Source organism: Macaca nemestrina, chromosome 11 (assembly GCF_043159975.1).
Source record: "Macaca nemestrina isolate mMacNem1 chromosome 11, mMacNem.hap1, whole genome shotgun sequence".
Classification (NCBI taxonomy): domain Eukaryota; kingdom Metazoa; phylum Chordata; class Mammalia; order Primates; family Cercopithecidae; genus Macaca; species Macaca nemestrina.
Genome location: NC_092135.1, coordinates 69,010,754 through 69,030,236, shown reverse-complemented (window position 1 = coordinate 69,030,236; position 19,483 = coordinate 69,010,754). Strand labels below are relative to the sequence as shown.

The following is a 19,483-nucleotide window of genomic DNA, read 5'->3' as shown; positions in this document are numbered from 1 at the left end:
TTAAATCTATTGGCATAGCAAATGGATATTTTGGGATATTAGTTAACTAAAGAGATATTTGGGGAGATGGCAGCTACAAGCTAAAATCTGAACACTTTGATTAATATTTAGAATTAATTGACAACTACAGAGAACCATTAGTGGTGGTGCTGATAAGAATATGGATGGTAACCAAAACTTCCGTTTTACAGTTTTGCCTATAGCTGGTCATAGTCAAAATATGTAGTGTGAAAGTGAATGTCATTGATGGACCAGTCTTCTTTAAGATGTTTGAGTTCGTTTTCTACTTTTGTCCACCCCAGATTTTTTGCCAGAATAATTTGGATTTTTTTTTCTTTGGCAGAAAAAAACCCCAGCTCTCTAGCTACGTTAAGCAAAGAAGGGAAGTTATTGATCCAGTATCAGGCAATTCACAGAATGGTTTGGAGGCCTGGAAAACCACAGTTGTACAGGAACCAGGGCAACCTTGGGTGACTAAGCAGCAGGAACTGCCCATCCTTTTCATTGTGGGATCTCCAGTGGATTAAAAAAAAAAAAAAAAGACACTCCCACCTCCATCCCATGCTTATTATATCATTCCTTTGAGATTCAAACTTCTGGAGAAGAGAGTTGATCGATTTTCCCCTTTGTTTCTTGATTATAAGTATGAGTAAAGATTATGTATGGGAGAAGGGGACCCTCCTTAGAATTTCTATAGTTGCTGGGCAGGTTGATTTCCAGTCCTACCAAAAATACAAGGACAGGATGGTTGTCAAAAAAGAAACTGTGTTGCTGTCATGAAATTGGAATGGAGGTTGAATACCTAAAATGGGAAATGTTTACTGTGTTCTGAATCATAAGACTTGATTTTCAAACCCCAAATTTAAGACAGTTAATGCTTTTTAGGGATACAAGGAATTTTTTTGTTTGTTTTTTTGTTTGTTTGTTTTGTTTGTTTGTTTCTTGTTTTGTTTTTTTGAGACGGAGTCTTGCTCTGTCGCCCAGGCTGGAGTGCAGTGGCCAGATCTCAGCTCACTGCAAGCTCCACCTCCCGGGTTTACGCCATTCTCCTGCCTCAGCCTCCCAAGTAGCTGGGACTACAGGCACCCACCACCTCACCTGGCTAGTTTTTTGTACTTTTTAGTAGAGACGGGGTTTCACCGTGTTAGCCAGGATGGTCTCGATCTCCTGACCTAGTGATCTGCCCGTCTCGGCCTCCCAAAGTGCTGGGATTACAGGCTTGAGCCACCGCGCCCGGCCACAAGGAATGTTTATACTAGATTATGTCTGGTTAGATGGGGGCATCTATTGATGAAATATAATATTCCCTCTTAACGCCTTTAGCTCCTCTCAAGCATTGAACTCAAGCACTGGTTTTTGTGATTTTCGTATGGTCTGTGGCAGAGGTTGGCAAACTTTTTCTGTAAAGTGCCAGGTAGCTAAATATCTATAGGTCATGTGATCTCTATCAAAACTACTCAACTCAGCTCTGCCATATTAGTACTAAAGCAGACATATACCATATGTAATCAAGTGAGTATGGCTTTGTTCCAGTAAAACTTTATATAAAAACCAGGCAGAGGGCCATAGTTTGCTGACCCCCTATCTTATAGCAACTCTGTCCAATAGAAGTTTCTGATATGATGGCCATCTTTTACATCTGTGTGGCCTAATATGTAGCCACTGGCCACATGTGGCTACTGAGGACTTAAAATATGGCTGGTGCAACTGAGGAAATTAATTTTCAATTTAATTTTAATAGTTTCTTAGTAAAAAACTATTGTGTTTGCTAGTTTAAATATTGTTCTTTTTACCAAACTTTTGGCAACATTACCAATAAAAGCCTTATAAAAGAACTTACAGTGGAGCTAGGAAAGATATTTTTTATTGATAGAGAATGAATTCTGGCGTAAAAAGCGTTAAGAATAAATGAGTGCTTATCTGTGGGGAAATATTACCAGCTTTAGTCTCCCAAGAATTAATACTGAGATTTAACTTTTTTAAATACATGATTTAAAAAAATGAATACCTAGGACAATCCCAAGGGTTTGATGACTTTGTAGCAAAGAAACCATTCAAATAAATAGCATAGGCGATAAGTAGTTCTCTTCCTCAGTATATTTAGGATAATCACAAATCATAAGTATACTCAGTGAATGTTCACAAACTGAACACAGTGATGTAAGATTATCCCTATAACATGATTATGACCTAGAGAAAAATCACAAGGAATCTACAAATAATTAAAACTAATAAGTAAATTAGTTAAGGTCATTGATTATAAATCATATATTAAAATCAGTTATATTTCTGCATATCAACAACAAATAAGTATAAAGTAGAAAATGAAGTTTTAGAGAGATACCATATACAACAATATTAAAAATTGCTAATATAAATGTTATTAAATATTTACAATAAAAATATAAATTGAAATAAATCTGACAAAAGATACTCAAGATATCTTCACTGAAAACTAAAACAGTGAAGTCAAAGAAGGCCTTATTAAATGAGATGCAATATTCAAAAATTGGAAGACTCAGTGTTATAAAGCTGTTAGTTCTTACTAAATCGATTTATAGCTTCACTGCAATACCAATTAAAATCCCAGCAGGATTTTGGGGAGGGTGGAAATTAACAAGCTGATTCCAAAATTATATAAAAATGTAAAGACCAAGAATGGTCCAGGCAGCCTTAAAGGACAATAACAGAGCTGGGGGAATTATGCTACTATATATCAAGAATATTTCTTGATATTATTGGTAAAATTAAACCAGGCATGGTGGCTTGTGCCTGTACTCCCAGCTACTTAAGAGGCTGAACGGGAGGATCATGTGAGCCCAGGAGTTCGAGGGTGCAGTGAACTATGATCATGCCACTGCACTGCACTCCAGCCTGAGTGACAGAGGAAGACCTGGTGTCTTAAAAAATAAAGAGAAAGTTAGTCATTAAGTCAGTATGATATTGACATGAATAGAAAAATAGACCAATGAAAGAGAATAAAGTCCAGCAGTAGACCCATCTGTAAATAGTAACTTGATCTATGACAAAGGTGATATTGCAGTGCAGTGGGAAACAGTTGATTGTTACAACAGATGTGCTGTATCCATTGGATATCTATAAGGGAAAATAAATAACTCTTCACTTTGAACTCTTACCATGATACAAAAGTCAATTTCAGGTAAATTGTAGATTTAAATGGGAAAGGTAAAACAATAAAACTTTAATAAAATGAATAGACTATCTTCATGACTTTGGATTGGCAGAGATTTCGTAAATAGGTTCCAAAAGGCAGTAGCCAAGAAGAAAAACATTTGATAAATGTAACTACGTTGAAATGACATGGTAAAGTGTGAAAAGGCAAACCATAGATTCGTGTCCCACATATGGAAAGAATTCCTGGAAATCAAGAAGGAAAGACACAGCATTCATGTTCATAATTTCAAAAGCCAGGCCAGATGTGGTGTCTTACTCCTGTAATCCCAACACTTTGGGAGGCCAGGAGTTTGAGATCAGCCTGGCCAACACGGCGAAACCATGTCTCTACCAAAAGTACAAAAAGTAGCTGGGCATGGTGGCACATGTCTGTAATCCCAGCTACTCAGAAGGCTGAGGCAGAATCACTTGAGCCTGGGAAGTGGAGTTTGCAGGGAGCCAAGATCATCATAGGATCAGGGAGACTTTTGTGTCTGTCTTGTGTTTGAGCTATTTCCTGTATTCCATGTCTTCTCTTTCTTGGTTTATTTATTTGTTTTTCATGGAGCAGATTCCCTGGTTGCTTCTTGAGGAAAGATATATGGGTAGTGAAATTTTTGAGACCTTGCATGTTTTCCTCCTCCCCCTTTGTTTTTAGTGTATCTGACGGATAGGATTCTAGGTTGGAAATCATTTTCTCCGAATTTTGAAGGCATCGTTCCATTGTCTTCTAGCTTCCAATGTTACTGTTGCACACTCCAATACCATTCGGATTCCTGATTCTTTGTAAATACTCTATTTGTTCTTCCCTGGAAGCTTTTATTTAGGAGCTTGTGTTTGTCTCTAGAATTTAAAATTATTTATTCTGATGTATCTTGGTTTGGTTTTCTTTAAGCCATTGTGCTTGATTTTTTAAAAATGTGTCTTTCTAATCCAGAAACATGCTTTCCAGTTCTGGAAGAATTTTTTGAGTGATGTTGGAATTTGTTCACATCTATGCATTAAGCCCTTAAACACTTATTGGAAACTTTGTGTAACTAGGCAGGGTTTACTGACTGATGGATTGGTTTTGTTTTTGGGGGTGTTTTTGATACAGGGTCTCACTCCCCCACTCACTGGAGTGCAGTGGCACTATCACAGCTCACTGCAGCCTCTACCTCCTGGGCTCAAGTGATCATCCTACATTCGACTCCTGAGTAGCTGGGACTACTGGTACCTGCTACCACATCTGGCTAATTTTTTTTTTTCCTCTGTAGAGACAGGGTTTCCCATGTTGCCCAGGCTGGTCTCAAACTCCTGGGCTTAAGCCATCCATCTACCTCAGCCCTGCAAAGTGCTGGGATTATAGGTGTGAGCCACCATACCCAGCCATAGATGGATTTCGCTGTAGGATGATCTAGTTAGGTCATTTCTCTGAAGGACTTATGAGGGATTTATAAAATCTCTCAGAGAGAGATTTTATCATTTCATACCTGTGGAGTAAAAGCTTGGCTGCTAACTTTTTAGAATTGAGAACAAGAAAGGGGCCTAAGGGTCTCTTTAATGTAGACTTTCTACTTAACCTTCTCTGTTTTCTCAGCTGTGCCTTATGCATCTTAGTACGGAGTTCTTCTAGCTCACTATTTCCAGATAGTAAAGTTGGCCTCCAGCATTTATGATGACAAGTCAGCAGTTACTTTTATCCCTTTTTGTTCTCATGTGTCCTTTCTCCAGCTGCTTTCAAGAACTGTTTTCTTTATCTTTGGTTTTCAGCAGTTGACTGTGATGTGCCTAGGTGTGGTTTTCTTTGTACTTATCCTGCTTGGGAGATTGAGTGAGCTCTTCAATCTATAAATTAATATCTTTGCCAAATTTTGGGATTTTTCTGGCTGTCATTTCTTCAAAAAATTTTTTTTTCTGCTGCTTTTTCTCATTTTATGATTCCAGTTACATGTGTATTAGACTGCTTCATGGTGTCCAACAGACAGTATTTTTCAGTATTTTTTTCTCTGTTCTTTAGTTTGAGTAATTTCTCTTGACCTATCTTCAGTACTGTCTTTTTCCATTCTTCTGTTAAGTCCATTCAGTAAGTTTTCTGTTTTAGAGAGTGAAATTTTCAGTTGTAGAATTTACATTCAGCTCTTTTTACAGTTTTTATTTTTCTGCTGAAATTTCCAATCTTGTCGTTTGAACTACTTACATTAGCTGCTTTATGGTATTTATTTGCTGGTTCCAAATCTGTGTTACTTCATGGTTAGTATCTATTGATTGTTTTTCCTCTTGAGTGTGGGTAACTTTTTCTTGTTTCTTCATATGGTTACAAATTTTTATTATATCCTGCACACTGTGAATGACACATTACAGTGACTTTGGAGACTGTTTTTTATTTTTCTTTGTGTTAGGAGGCAGTTAACTTGGCTAGACTGAAATTTAAACTATGTTTCCCTGCAGAGGGCAGCACTGACATCCCTGTTAGTTGTTTTATCTAGGCTGCTTATCGTCTGCTCCGTTTTTTCATAGATCACTGACCAGCCAGAGAAGTAGGCAGAGTTAATATGCAGAATTTGGGACTCTCCCTTTGTGGATCTTTATTTTCCAGCATATCCCTCCTTACTTTGCAGCCTCTTTGGAAGCTCGAAACTTGTTTTTCAAGCCAGTAAGACTACAGATTTTGATCTTGGTTTCAACTGCTGTCTGTGCAGCTTTGATCTCTGGGACCTTCCCCTCAGCAAAAGCTGTAAAAACAGGAAACCTACCTAGATCTATTCCCTTCTTCTTCCTCTTCTTCCTTTTTTTGTTTTTGTTTTTGTTTTTTTAAAGACAGAGTCTTGCTGTGTTGCCCAGGCTGGAATATGGTGGTGCGATCTCTACTCACTGCAACCTCTGTCTCCCAGGTTCAAGCAGTTCTGCCTCAGACTCCCTAGTAGCGGGGATTACAGGCATGCATCACGACACCCGGCTATTTTTTGTATTTTTAGTAGAGACGAGTTTCACCGTGTTGGCCCGGCTGGTTTTGAACTCATGACCTCAAGAAGTCTGCCCATCTCAGCATCCCAAAGTGCTGGGATTACAGGCGTGAGGCACTGCACCCGGCCTCTGTTCCCTTCTTCTAAGTGTTGTCTTGTACTTAGATTCTGCCTACTTTTGGTTTGGGTGGTTGTTTTTTTAAATCTTTTTTTTCCAGAATTTGTAGTTATCTGTAGAAAATAAGGTATTCTGTTTTTACTGGTGGTGGAATGTTATTCATCTACCTGCCTACTTGTATTTTTGTTGTTTGTTTTAAAAGATAAAAATATTTCCTGAATTTTTATTGATATTTCCAGTTCAAACTCAGGATTATAAGGTTTTTTTCATATGCATCTTTATACTATGAATTATGATTCTCGAAGATATAAAGCAGAGGATAGAATTGGATATCCCTCAATTATTTTACCTTATTCTGTATTTCACACACATAGTGGTCTCAAAATAACATTAGCACAATGAACAAAGTGGGTACTGAAAACAGTTATTTTGTATATGCTTTCCATCCCCTAGTTTTAAGAATACTGTATGCATTTAGTCATTAACTATTATATCCTCTCCCTTGTCATTATCATTTAATCTTGATCAACAATAGGTCATATTATTGCTTGCCTTCAGTTCTTAGACTGATAAACTATTCATTTGGTTGTCTTAAGCTTGTTCTATAGTAGATTCTTTAGGAAAGGCTCATGGGAGCAGGATTCCCTAATTGCTTGCAGTTTTGGTAACCGTTTATCTATGCTTTCCATGTGCTTAAAATAGATTTTACTAAATATAAAACACTTTGCTTTTGTTTTCTTTCCTTGAATAGCTTATGTCACTCCATTTTCTTCTCGCATAAAGTGTTTGCCTTTGATGTTCGCTTTCTGGGTTGTTATTCTTAGGTGTGCATGGTGCTCTGTCAGTAATTTCAGTTTTTTTAATTGAACATTTAAAGAACAACAACTGACAACAAGAGCCTGACTACTGAAAATGTCAGAGACATTTATTTTCTTTTTATTTTGAGATGGAGTTTTGTTCTTGTTGCCCAGGCTGGAGTGCAGTGGTGTGATCTTGGCTCACTGCAACCTCTGCCTCCCAGATTCAAGTGATTATCCTGCCTCAGCTTCCCAGGTAGCTGGGAATTACAGGTGTGCACCATCATGCCTGGCTAATTTTGTATATTTAGTAGAGACAGGGTTTCACCATGTTGGTCAGGCTGGTCTCGAACTCCTGACCTCAGGTGATCCGCCCACTTCGGCCTCCCAAAGTGCTGGGATTCCAGGCATGAGCCACCGTGCCCAGCCATCAGAAACATTTTCTTGAATTACAGTTTTTACTGTTTTCTGGCTTTAGTAGTTTTTAGGGTCTTCTGTTATCTGTATATTGATCTTTGTTGCTTCATCAGCTGTTGCTTACTCTCAAATCCTTTTTATCTCTTCATTTCTTTTGATTTCAAAAATGTTGCTGTTTTTCGCCTTCTAGTTATCTTTTAAAGCATTATCTACTGTATATATTTGCTCTTGGGTTCATTCAGATTTACTTTTTATTTCTGAAACTTTTTCTTTTATTTTTAATGCTTTCTTGAGTTCTGTTACCTTATTTCCGGTTTTTTGAAATCCGATTTATATAGTTGCTTCATGTCTTGAGTCATTTTCGTAATATCTTTTAGCTCATTTTAAAATAGTAGGTTACAGTTTTTACCTATTTTGTGGATGTGTGTTTCTGATATGCTTTTATTATCTGGATGTTATTCTGTATCTTACTTTCTTTTTTCTTATACCTTTATGACCTACATAATTTTCTTTTGCCTACTTTACTTAAGTGTAGCAGGTGTGGTTCAGGATGGCTTTTCTTACAGGGCTTTCTCTACTGCTGTTTTTAGGCATGCTTCAAAACTGTGGCATTTGCTTTCTGAGTTTGCCAGGTGACCTTCCCTCCCTGCTTTATCTGAATATTCTCTTTCCATTATTGTAATTGTACCTATCTAGTACTCAATTTTCATTCCACACCCAGTAATTTATACTCATTGTACCACCCTGTTATGTAAAGATCAGTTTCAAGGATTCGTAGAGGCCAGACTGCTCTCACTTCTTAGACGTAACCGTGGACTCCTCCCTCTTAAGTCACTAATTGAAAGTGCAAAACCCTTCTGTACTTAAGTTAACCTAGCTTCTGTACCTACTTGTTGGCTGTTTTAGGTGTCTTTTGTTTTCGGTTATCAGACATCTGTTTCTGTTTCCTCCCATATTGATAATGATACCATACATTATCTATGGTTGTTGTTGACTTGTTTAAATCTGCTGTTTTGAGGGGGATTCATGGAGATTTTTGTCATCTAGTTTTGTTGTAAATGTTGCCCATGGGTTTTTGGTTTACTATTTAGTTTTATACATTATTTTGGTGGGTATTTACAGATGCTCAAACACTTTGCCACTGCCCTTATTGTCCTAGAATCTTTCTAATGTGTTACTTCTTAATTGTTGCGGTTTCAAATTTGATAATCTTGCCCTAATTAGATTATAACTTATTCCCAGTACTACTTGAATTGTAATTAGTTCAAGTGCTATCCTTTGTTGACAGCAGCTTTTACAGTATCCAGCATAGTACTGGGCATGTATGCAGTGGCTCAGAGTTGTCACTTTGGAAATTAATCTAATTTCAATTATATAATTATAGTCCAACTTGCAACCTGTTAATAGTAGGATTAGCAGCCACTCCTGTTACAAGTGGAGGTGAAACATGAGGATATCAATTGGCTTGCCTGTATGTAATGTTAATTCTTGCCTCATCTTTGACATATATGCCATAATCTGTCAGCCTCCTTGTCTAAGCATTTCTGGAAGACTTTGATCTGATGTACTGATGGTACAAAAAAGTCACAGAAGCATAGAAGCATCATAGAAGCATATTGGAAACAAAGCAGACATCATGCTGCAGAATGTTAGCTCTTTTTTCTTGGTTACAGTTCAAAAATACTGTCAAGGAAATGGAGAAGTTCTTGAGCAAAGCAATTAATCAAGATGGTCAAAGATTTTTTTGAAGAGATCGAGTTAAAACAAATTAAAAAAAAAAAAAGACAGTTTGTTAATACGGAGAAAGGCAAAGAGGTGTGTTTCAAACGTGATGGAATTTGATAATTGTCAAGGGACCTGAAGAGCCCAAATAATACTTTCAGCCAAAGGTAGCATTAGGTTTTAATACATTGGGTAATAATTTTAGGGATCTTGTCATTCTAACAATGGCTCAATTCCTTTGCTTTTGAACTGGGATTTAAAAAACCAGCTAATAGAAGTCAGTTCCTAAAACACAGCGGAAGTTTATTGACTTGATAAAACTTTTCAGAGTATTTGTAGTGTTAAGAATTTAGTATTTATTTTTACCTCATTTGGCTTCCTTGTTTAAAGGAATTATACTTTACTTATGAAGATAGATTATGTACTTTGTAATATGTTTGTTTAAAATTACTTCCAGTGCTTTAAAAAATTACTCCTAATTTTTACTTTTTAAAAAATCTTTAACAGGCCTCAACAAATAACGAAAGCTCTAATCACAGTTTTGGAAGCTTGGGATCTTTAAGTGACAAAGAATCAGAGGTAAGTAATTTCAGTTTAAATATCGTGCTATTAAAGTAAAAGCTGGAATCACCGTTTTAATTAGTTTTTTGTTTCTTCATCAGTTCTTTTGCTAAAGGTTAATGCTTTTAAAGTTTCTTATAGGAATGTTTTGTTCTGCCTTACGAAGCACAACATTCAGATTGAAGATTGCATTTGGCGTTAGAAAGAAAATACAGTTTCTTTGGTTATGTAGCTGAACTTGTAAATGAATGATGAATATATATTCTTACTGAAGACAGTTATTAGCCATTCATAATTCTGTGAGAGGAAGGTGGTTCTTAAGTATGTTGGGTTTCCCAGTTCTATTATTTCTCTTTATTCTTCCCTTTTAGTTTGATCCTTAGTAAGAGTTTATGTACTTTCTGAGATACAGATACACATTTTTTCCCTCTTTTTAGAATTTCTTATGGAATCATGCTGCCGGTTTTCACTTTTTGTATTTTAAAAAATCTGAAGAATTCCCTCCCCTCTTAATCCCTCCCCCTTTTACCCATTTACTGATCCCACCAAGAAAATATCTGGGATTTTACAAGCAGGCATTTGGATCCATGGTATAATTTACTCTGAGCATGATATACTTGACATATTTTAAAAATGGGTGACAGGAAGTTCCGTGGGTTTTAGCATTCATTTGTTGATGTTACAGCTTGACTCTTGTGGATATAGCCTTTTCTCTCCTTGGATGATACGGTTCTGTCACGTGTGTGTGTGTGTATTTTCCCTGTCAATCTTATTTCTACTTGATCCATTTTTGTCTTTTTTCTACTTGGTTAGTATAGACCTATCACCTTGATAATACCAGTAGTTCATTAGCACTCAGAGACTCTTAGGCATTTTGTTTCACTGTTCAGAAGAAAGGGAACTTCAAAGGTGGCATCTTTTTAGCTCTGTGTTATTGAAAGCATCTAGAAATCTCTAGGTAGACAGTTGCGTGCAGTTCTGTGCAGGCACCCTGACACTCCAAAGGAGTATGGCATAGGGCTCTCACTCATCAGGCTTTCCCTTCCACAGAAACAACTGGCAGGCAGCTGAAAGGACTGTGCAAGTGACGGGACTTTATCTGCAGTAGGTTCCCTTGAGGTAAGCGTTAGTAGCCCCTGTAGCATCAGATTATCAGTTTAGCTTTTAAAAAATTAACATACTTATACTAAGTCTTTGAAAATTGTAGGTTTAGCTCTAGTCAAAGTTTTTTTTAAAACTATATCAAGAATGTTCTCACTTTATATTTCCTGGACTTTGGAACATTTCTTGATATTTTCCCAGAATTGGAAATATTTAGTAATTTCACCTGCCTCCTCTTTCATAGGCATTTGTGTTATGAAGAGCAATAAAATAATTTTAGATACTTCTCTTTTCTGTTCACTAAATATGATATTTTTGATAGATTTTTTTAAAAAGCAAAACATGGTGGAAGTTAGATCACTTATCACAGTTACATGTTCTTTGTAGGTACCCATATTCCAAATATAAGTTATAGATTTAGTATTTGGATTTTTTCAGAGGAATTAGTCCATAAGAGAATTCAACTTCCCTTTAAAGAGTCCAAGGATCACTTTTGGCTATATTTTTAGTTAAAACATGTTTTTGTTTCTTAAAAGACCATACTGGCATTTGCAATGAAACACAATTTGGTTAATCATTAGATATACTTAGCTTTATCTGTATTGAAGTTTTGACATTTGGGGCAGCAATAGAAAATCTTGAAAAATCTTTTGGGCCATGTACGGGGGCTCACACTTGTAATCCCAGCATGTTGGGAGGCTGAGGCAGGATTGCTTGAGACCAGGAGTTCGAGACCAGCCTGGGCAACATGGCAAAGCCCCGTTTCTACAAAAAACACAAAAAATTAGTCAGGTATGGTGCCATGTGCCTGTAGTCCCAGCTACTCCAGAGGCTGAGATGGGACGATAACCTGAGCCTAGGAAGTCGAAGCTGCAATGAGCCATGATTGTGCTACTGCACTCCAGCCTGGGCGACAGAGTGAAACCCTGTCTTAAGAAAAAAAAAGAAAGAAAAATGTTTTGGCTTTTGCTGTTCTGTATTCTCTGTCTTGGATTTTTACAAATTAATGGTTAAGTCTAGTGGCACAGAAATGACTACAGATTATACATTGTCCTTAAGATTCAATATAATTACTATTCAAAATAATTACTATTACCAGTATTATTATTATTATTATTATTATTATTATTATTATTATTTTAGTGTATCTTTCCATTTAAGAAGTTGCTTATCTGGAAAATGATTCCCAGGTTTTATCTGTATAGTTGATACCTTAATAAATTCCTTTGGGATGAAATTTTATACATATCAAAATACAGATATTTATAGATCATTAAGTAAACATGAGAAGAAACAGTTGCAATTGCAGGATAGAAGTACTTTGGTTTTTCCTAGTACTCCTAGTAGTAAAGTTTATGAAGTATTTCATTGTCTTCTGATGTCACTATTTTGGTAATCCATTCTCTGATTTACTACATTTTTTAAAATAGTAGTTTTTGGTTTTGGGAGCAAATAGTACTGGAAGGTTTATTACTTTTTTTTTTTTTTTTTTTTTTTTGAGACAGAGTCTCGCTCTGTCGCCCAGGCTGGAGTGTAGTGGCGTGATCTCGGCTTACTGCAACAACCTCTGTCTCCCAGGTTCAAGCGATTCTCCTGCCTCAGCCTCCTGAGTAGCTGGGATTACAGGCGTAAGCCACCGTACCCAGCCAGTTTATTACTTTTTTTTTTTTTTTAAACTGCTGTCTCCTACCACCCTTACCCCACCCTGGATTCCTGAAATTTGTATCCATATTTTAATATAATTAATATGCATACCCTATTGTAGTTCACCAATTGGACTTTTTCTGTTGAATCCCTCTTAGGATTTGTGATGGTTTTAACTCACTACAATCCCTTTTCTGTACTTTGTTTCCTCCTTTCAGACATCCTCTCTTTCAGACATCCAGAATCCTCTTGTTTTCTTCTACCCTTACTATTAAAACTGGAAAGCATCCAATTGTCATTGTTAGGTTGATTAATCTACTTCAAGTGAAATTTTTATTTCAGTTTGTATGCGGTTTATTTTATATATGAATCTGACTTTTGTTTGTAAATGTGGAATTAAATAGAATGAAAAAGTTTTTCCTCTTGTAAATGAAAGAAGATGGTAGGTAGGAAGGTATTGTTTTGATTTTGTTTTATTTTACATCACTCCTGGTCCATTCAGCAGTCTCCAGAAAACTCAGGGTATTTTCAGTAAACATTTATTGCATATCTATTAACTTATAGTCTCTGCCTAATCACAGAGAGTATAAAGATGAATAGGATACAATCCCTGCCTTCAAATGAAATCAGTGTTTAGTAGAACAAACATTTAGACAGTCTGCTTCATGAACAATGTAGGCTGTGCTGTAACAGATACAAGCACAAGATACTATGGAAGCAAAGTGCAAGAAACACCAATTTCATTTGCCTGTAGGGGAAAGGAAGGAAAGAAGTCTTCCTTCAAAGAAGAGATGATCATTGAGTTTTTAAGAGAGGCCGTGAATTCATCCCATAAGACAGAGCGAGGTATGAAAAGAAGGTATACAGAGGGACTAGGATCTGTGTTTGCTTTTACATGGGAGTATGACAGATAGTTTAGTTTAAGAGAGGACAGTGATTCTAGCCGCTACTGCTCTTTAGATCTCCCGAAAAGCTTTAAAAAATACCCAGCTGCTTCGGTGATTCCCCTGGTTTTCAGACTTCTGATAGAGGGAGTATATGCAGAAATGGGGAAAGGTAGGCAGGGGTCAGGTTTTGAAGACCCTTGTATTTCATAGTAAGGAATTTGGACTTCAGGTAGAGAGCCATTGAAACAGGGGAAACAAAAGACAAAGTAGAGGTAAAAGGCAGATAGCAATGTAGAGGATTGGATTGGAGGGACATGAAACCCAAGTTAGGAAGATCACTTTGTTAAGGAATACTGCCTTCTTTATAAAACTTTAAAACCTTCAAGGTTTAATATTAGGAGGAAAAACTTGAGATAAAAGGACTTCTAACTAGTATTTTCAGGTTTGCTGTTTGGGCTCTGCCTTCTTCGGATTCTCTAACTTTGGGTACTGAGACTATCACCACCTAAGGCTGTGGTTCTCAAACTGTTCTGTGCGAATGCATCACTTAATGTTTATGACAGTAGGTCTGGGGTAGAATTTTGCATTTCTAACAAGCTTCTAGATTTCATTAGATTTTTTGTTTTTGTTTTTTCTTTTTGAGCTGGAGTCTCGCCTGTTCCCTGGGTTGGAGTGCAGTAGCATGATCTCAGCTTACCACAACCTCCGCCTCCCAGGTTCAAGCAATTCTCCTGCCTCAGCCTCCCAAGTAGCTGAGACTACAGGCATGCGCCGCCGTGCCCTGCTAATTTTTATATTTTTAGTAGAGATGGGGTTTGTGTTGGCCAGGCTGGTCTCGAACTCCTGACCTCATGATCTGCCTGCCTTGGCCTCCCAGAGTGCTGGGATTACAGGTGTGAGCCCTTGAGCCCAGACTTCATTAGGCTTTTAAAAAGTAGAATCAGTAGGGTTTGGTGACTTGGAATTAGCATAAAGAAGGAAAGGGAGGAGCCTAAGATGATTTAAAGGGATCTAGCTAGAGTGCCTTTGAGATAGGCATCACAGAAGGAAGATAACAAGTGTAGATGGTATAGTAGAAGCTATCTGGAACTCAGGAAGGAGATCAGGCTAGACAAGAAGACCTAGGGGTCTTTGGCATAGGTGTTAATTAAAAAGGCTTGGTTGTAGATAAGCAGATCTTAGAGTGTGGATTGAGGATTCCTAGGGGTCCCCTGCGATTCTTCCAAGGAGTCAACAAAGTCAAGTGTTTTTTATAAAAGTGCTAACACATTATTTGACTTTTTAACTTTCATTATCTCATGAATTCACAATGAAAATTTCCAGAAGCTGTTTAACGTGTGATATCACTCTGATTTATTCATTTTTATTCTTTTACACTAGTATATTCTAGTGTTATAACGTTTTTGTTTAAAATCCTAAAATGGTTAAAGATCTATAGTTATACACATGTAAATAAAACCTCTTTGGGGTCCTTAACAATTTCTTAAAAGTTATAGAGGGATCCTGAGACCCGAAAGTAATAGTAAGTAGAATTAAATGTCATAGAAGTCAGTTAAGATAGTGATTGTAAAAAGTGACTAAGAATTTTACACTTAGACTTAATTTTAGTAGATTAATGGGAACAAAATGCCAGATTGTAGTTAATTGAGGAGAAATTGGAAAAGGAAATAGCGACAGCAAATATTGACTGCTTTTGGCAGAACCTTGACTGTGAAGGAAAGGAGACAATATCTAGAGTCAAACAGGCTTGACAAATCATGTGCTAAGGAAAGAGTCATAGCAGAGCTGTATTGGAGACAAAGTGCTGAAGAGAGAGGAACAGAGAAACAAAACCAAACATCTTTTCCTGGAGGAGGAACGAATGGGTGAAATCCAGACCCTGGGTGGGCAGGGTTATTCATAGACAGGACTAGGAACATCTTTCCCCTGAATTGGGGTAGATGAACTTGCATATCTGATAACCCTTTCTCTTACTTAACAGTGAAAATAGGTTATCTGCTGAAAGGAAAGAAGCATGAGTGGGTTGTGGATTTGAGGACTGAAAAATTTTATGGGAGGACCAGAGAAGAGAGTGTACCAGGGCCACTCATCCTTTATTTAAATGTTTTAGAATACCTGAAGGAGTTAGAAATATGGTCATGTACCTAACCTGCTGGCTAAGAGCCCACATTCTTTTATGAGGATAAGAGCCCATGTTTCTTGAGTACCAGTGTTTTGAAAGTTTTTTTTTTTTTTTCTCTTGAGACAGAGTCTTGCTCTGTTGCCCAGACTGGAGTACAGTGGCCCGATCTTGGCTCACTGCAAGCTCCGCCTCCCGGGTTCACACCATTCTCCTGCCTCAGCCTCCTGACTAGCTGGGACTACAGGTGCCCACCACCATGCCTGGCTAATTTTTTGTATTTTTTTAATAGAGACGGGCTTTCATTGTGTTAGCCAGGATGGTCTCGATCTCCTGACCTCATGATCCACCCGCCTCGGCCTCCCAAAGTGCTGGGATTACAGGTGTGATCCACTGTGCCCTGCTCAGTGTTTTCTAAGTTTTGAAACATGCCATGATCCACCTATTTGCACTTCTCCTTGTAGCACTTTCACTATCCAAACACAATGATCTTGTGTCTTCATTTTCTGCTGCTCTAACAGAATATCACAGACTGGGTAATTTATAATGAACAGAAGTTTATTTGGCTCTTGGGTCCAGAGGATAGGAAGTCCAAGAGCATGGTGTCAAGCATCGAATGAGGATCACCGCATGGTAGAAGATGGAAGGCAGAAGTGAGTGTGTGAGACAGAGAGGGAGAATTGGGCTCAATTCATCCTTTTAATCAGGAACCTGCTCTGTCAATAATGAACCCATCCCTACAATAATGGCATTAATCCACTCATGAGGCCCCTACCTCTTTTTCTTTTTTTCTACCCTGCCGAGACCGAGCTTTGCTCTGTTGCTCAGGCTGGAGTGCAGTGTCACGATTTTGGCTCACTGCAACCTCTGCCTTCTGGGTTCAAGGGAATCTCCTGCTTCAGCCTCCTGAGTAGCTGGGATTACAGGCGCCTGCCACCATAGCTGGCTAAGTTTTATATTTTTAGTAGAGACAGGGTTTCACCATGTTAGCCAGGCTGGTCTCAAACTCCTGACCTCAAGCTATCCGCCCACTTCATCCTCCCAAAGTTCTGGGTTTACAGGCATGAGCCACTGCGCCTGCATCCCCCCAACCACTTAATATTCTTACTATACGGAGTAAGTTTCTACGTTGAACTTCAGGGCACATAGTCAAACCGTAGCACCTTCAGGTTCTGTACAGTTGCTGTCTCTACCTAAGCCCAAGATGCTAAGTTAGATTATGCATCTTTTAGCTCATTTGGTATTCATAATGATTATTAAAACCATAACCATTTTTCATCCATCTGGGATACATTTATGTGCTTTATTTATTTATTACTGAAGTTGGGATATTTGTGACTGAATATATCATTTAATTACATCATTTTTAATAATGTCGGAGAAGCACAGTTATGTCTGTTTATACATGTGTGCTTATATACAATATACTCCATAATATTCGTGTTTATAAAGCAGACATATATCAAATTATTTTTCTCAATTTAATCCTTAATATTCATCTTTTGGAATACTTTTGTATAATCTAAATCAGATTTGAACAAGTTAAAATATATACTATCTTTATAACCAAAGTGGTTTTCCCCCCATTTTCCTGGGTAACTACCAAATCTTAAGCCTTTATCCGCTGACCTTAAATTACTGTGTATTTTTCATCAAAGTATATTTTTGGATTTTTGAGTTATGAATTTTAAATTATGGATATATGGAAGCTGAGACAGTTGTTGCATCTAGAGCATTTCCTGATTTAACCTTGTTTTATATACATACCCACCTCCACTTTCTCATACATTCTTTTTTACCCTTTTAATAGTGCTTAGTGCTTAGCTAGTGCTTAGTGTGATTCTAAGCGCTAGTGCTTAGCTATGATTCTATTTGAAAATAGAGGTAATACTGGCCTTAAGTTTTGTTAACATTTTCATTAAATTTTAATTTATCTATATTTATTTGCTGTAACCTGGAGAAATCTTTTTTTTTTTTAATGCCTTACTCTGAGTACCTAGTAAGAAAGAAGAGACTTTAAAAATCGATTTACTGATGGATGGGATAAGTATCTCTGAAAGTTACATTTTTAGGACTTTTGCCCCTGAATAAATTACCTTGCTTTTGACTTACTCTGTTTAAATCTGTTCTGCTTCTTAAGATGTTCGACACCTATCATAAATTTTAAGAAATATTCTGTCTTGCTTCCTAAATTATTTTCTAAAATATGTTAGTGTAATAAATGATGTTTGTGGTGTTCTACTTAATGACCACCTCTATCTTTTATCTCTCTGCTAGTATTTTATCACTTTGTTCTTACCAAAAATCTTACTATTTTTATGTCATTTCTTTCTTTCTTCCTTTCTTTCTTTCTCGTTTCTTTCTCTTTTATCTGTTTTCTTTCTCGTTTCTTTCTCTTTTCTCTTTTCTTTCTCCTTTCCTTTCCTTTCCTTTTTTCTTTTCTCTTTTCCTTTCCTTTCCTTTCCTTTTTCCTTTCCTTTCTCCTTTCCTTTCTCCTTTCCTTTCTCCTTTCCTTTCTCCCTTCCTTTCTCCTTTCCTTTCTCCTTTCCTTTCTCCTTTCCTTTCTCCTTTCCTTTCCTTTCTCCTTTCCTTTCCTTTCTCCTTTCCTTTCCTTTCTCCTTTCCTTTCCTTTCCTTTCCTTTCCTTTCCTTTCCTTTCCTTTCCTTTCCTTTCCCTTCCTTTCCCTTCCTTTCCCTTCCTTTCCCTTCGTTTCCTTTCCTTCTTTCCTTTCTTTCCTTCCTTCCTTCCTTCCTTCCTTCCTTCCTTCCTTCCTTCCTTCCTTCCTTCCTTCCGTCCGTCCGTCCTTCCTTCCGTCCGTCCTTCCTTCCTTCCTTCCTTCCTTCCTTCCTTCCTTCCTTCCTTCCTTCCTTCCGAGCCTCGCTCTGTCACCCAGGCTGGAGTGCGATGGCACGATCTCTGCTCCCTGCATCCGCCGCCTTCTGGGCTCAGTGGTTCTCCGGCCTCAGCCTCCCGAGTAGCTGGGATTGTAGGCACCCACTACCATGCCTGGCTAGTTTTTGTTTTTTCAATAGAGACAAGGTTTCACCACATTGACCAGGCTAGTTTCAAACTCCTGACCTCAAATAATCTGCCTGCGTTGGCCTCCCGAAGTGCTGGCATTACAGGCGTGAGCCACCGCACCTCTGGCCTATGTCATTGTTTTTACTGAGGCATGATACGCAACAATGTTGCTATATACAATGAACAGTACGTACAGTAATGATGTCTTGAAAGCAAGTACTCTTTGTATACATGGAAAATGGTATTATTTTGTAACATAAAAAATGGGGAATGTGGCCAGGAGGGGTGGCTCATGCCTGTAATCCCAGCATTTAGAAGACTGAGGCAAGCAGATCACTTGAGGTCAGGAGTTCGAGACCAGCCTGGCCAACAGGGCGAAACCCCATCTCTACTAAAAATACAAAAGTTAGCTGGTCGTGGTGGCACATGCCTGTAATCCCAGCTACTCAGGAGGCTGAGACAGGAGAATCACTTGAACGTAGGAGGCGGAGGTTGCAGTGAGCCAAGATTGCACCACTGCACTCCAGCCTGAATGACAGAGCAAGACTCTGTCTCAAGAAAAAGAAAGAAAAAAAGCAGGGGGGCAGGGGAATGTTAAATTTGTTCTCTTCTCTGTTATTAAGACAAATAAACATGAGTTATTAGACTTAATAGTTCCTGTGAAACACCTGAAATTACTTTGTAACTTTTTTTTTTTTAAAGAGAAAATAGTATTTAATTCACTATATATTAAAGGACACACTATTTTAGAGACCTATATTCAGGCAGAAATTAGAGTATCTGACACTAAAATATATTGTATTAACCAGGTTCATAGCAAAAGATGTGAGTCCTGCTTGAACATGTTCATGCTTATTAGTGTCTTGGAAGGAAAAGTGGACTGGAAACCAAATGTGAGGCTCATCCTGGCTTTGTACATCTGTTTCCATAAAGGTAGAAGAATATGTATATCAGAATTCTTCAGGAAGCTTTTTTTA

The 19,483-nt window shown here is 37.7% G+C and overlaps 1 protein-coding gene across 4 annotated transcripts in view; it reads left to right on the top strand.

Moving 5' to 3' along the window:
• LOC105483250 (tousled like kinase 1) overlaps positions 1 to 19,483 on the top strand; it is a 168,083-nt gene that overhangs the window by 67,197 nt on the left and 81,403 nt on the right. For all 4 annotated transcript variants that reach the window (XM_071072923.1, XM_011744021.3, XM_071072924.1 and 1 more), the window contains exon 3: positions 9,681 to 9,752. In XM_071072923.1, coding sequence (XP_070929024.1) covers positions 9,681 to 9,752 — 72 coding nt within the window. The remainder of the gene's footprint in view (positions 1 to 9,680; positions 9,753 to 19,483) is intronic.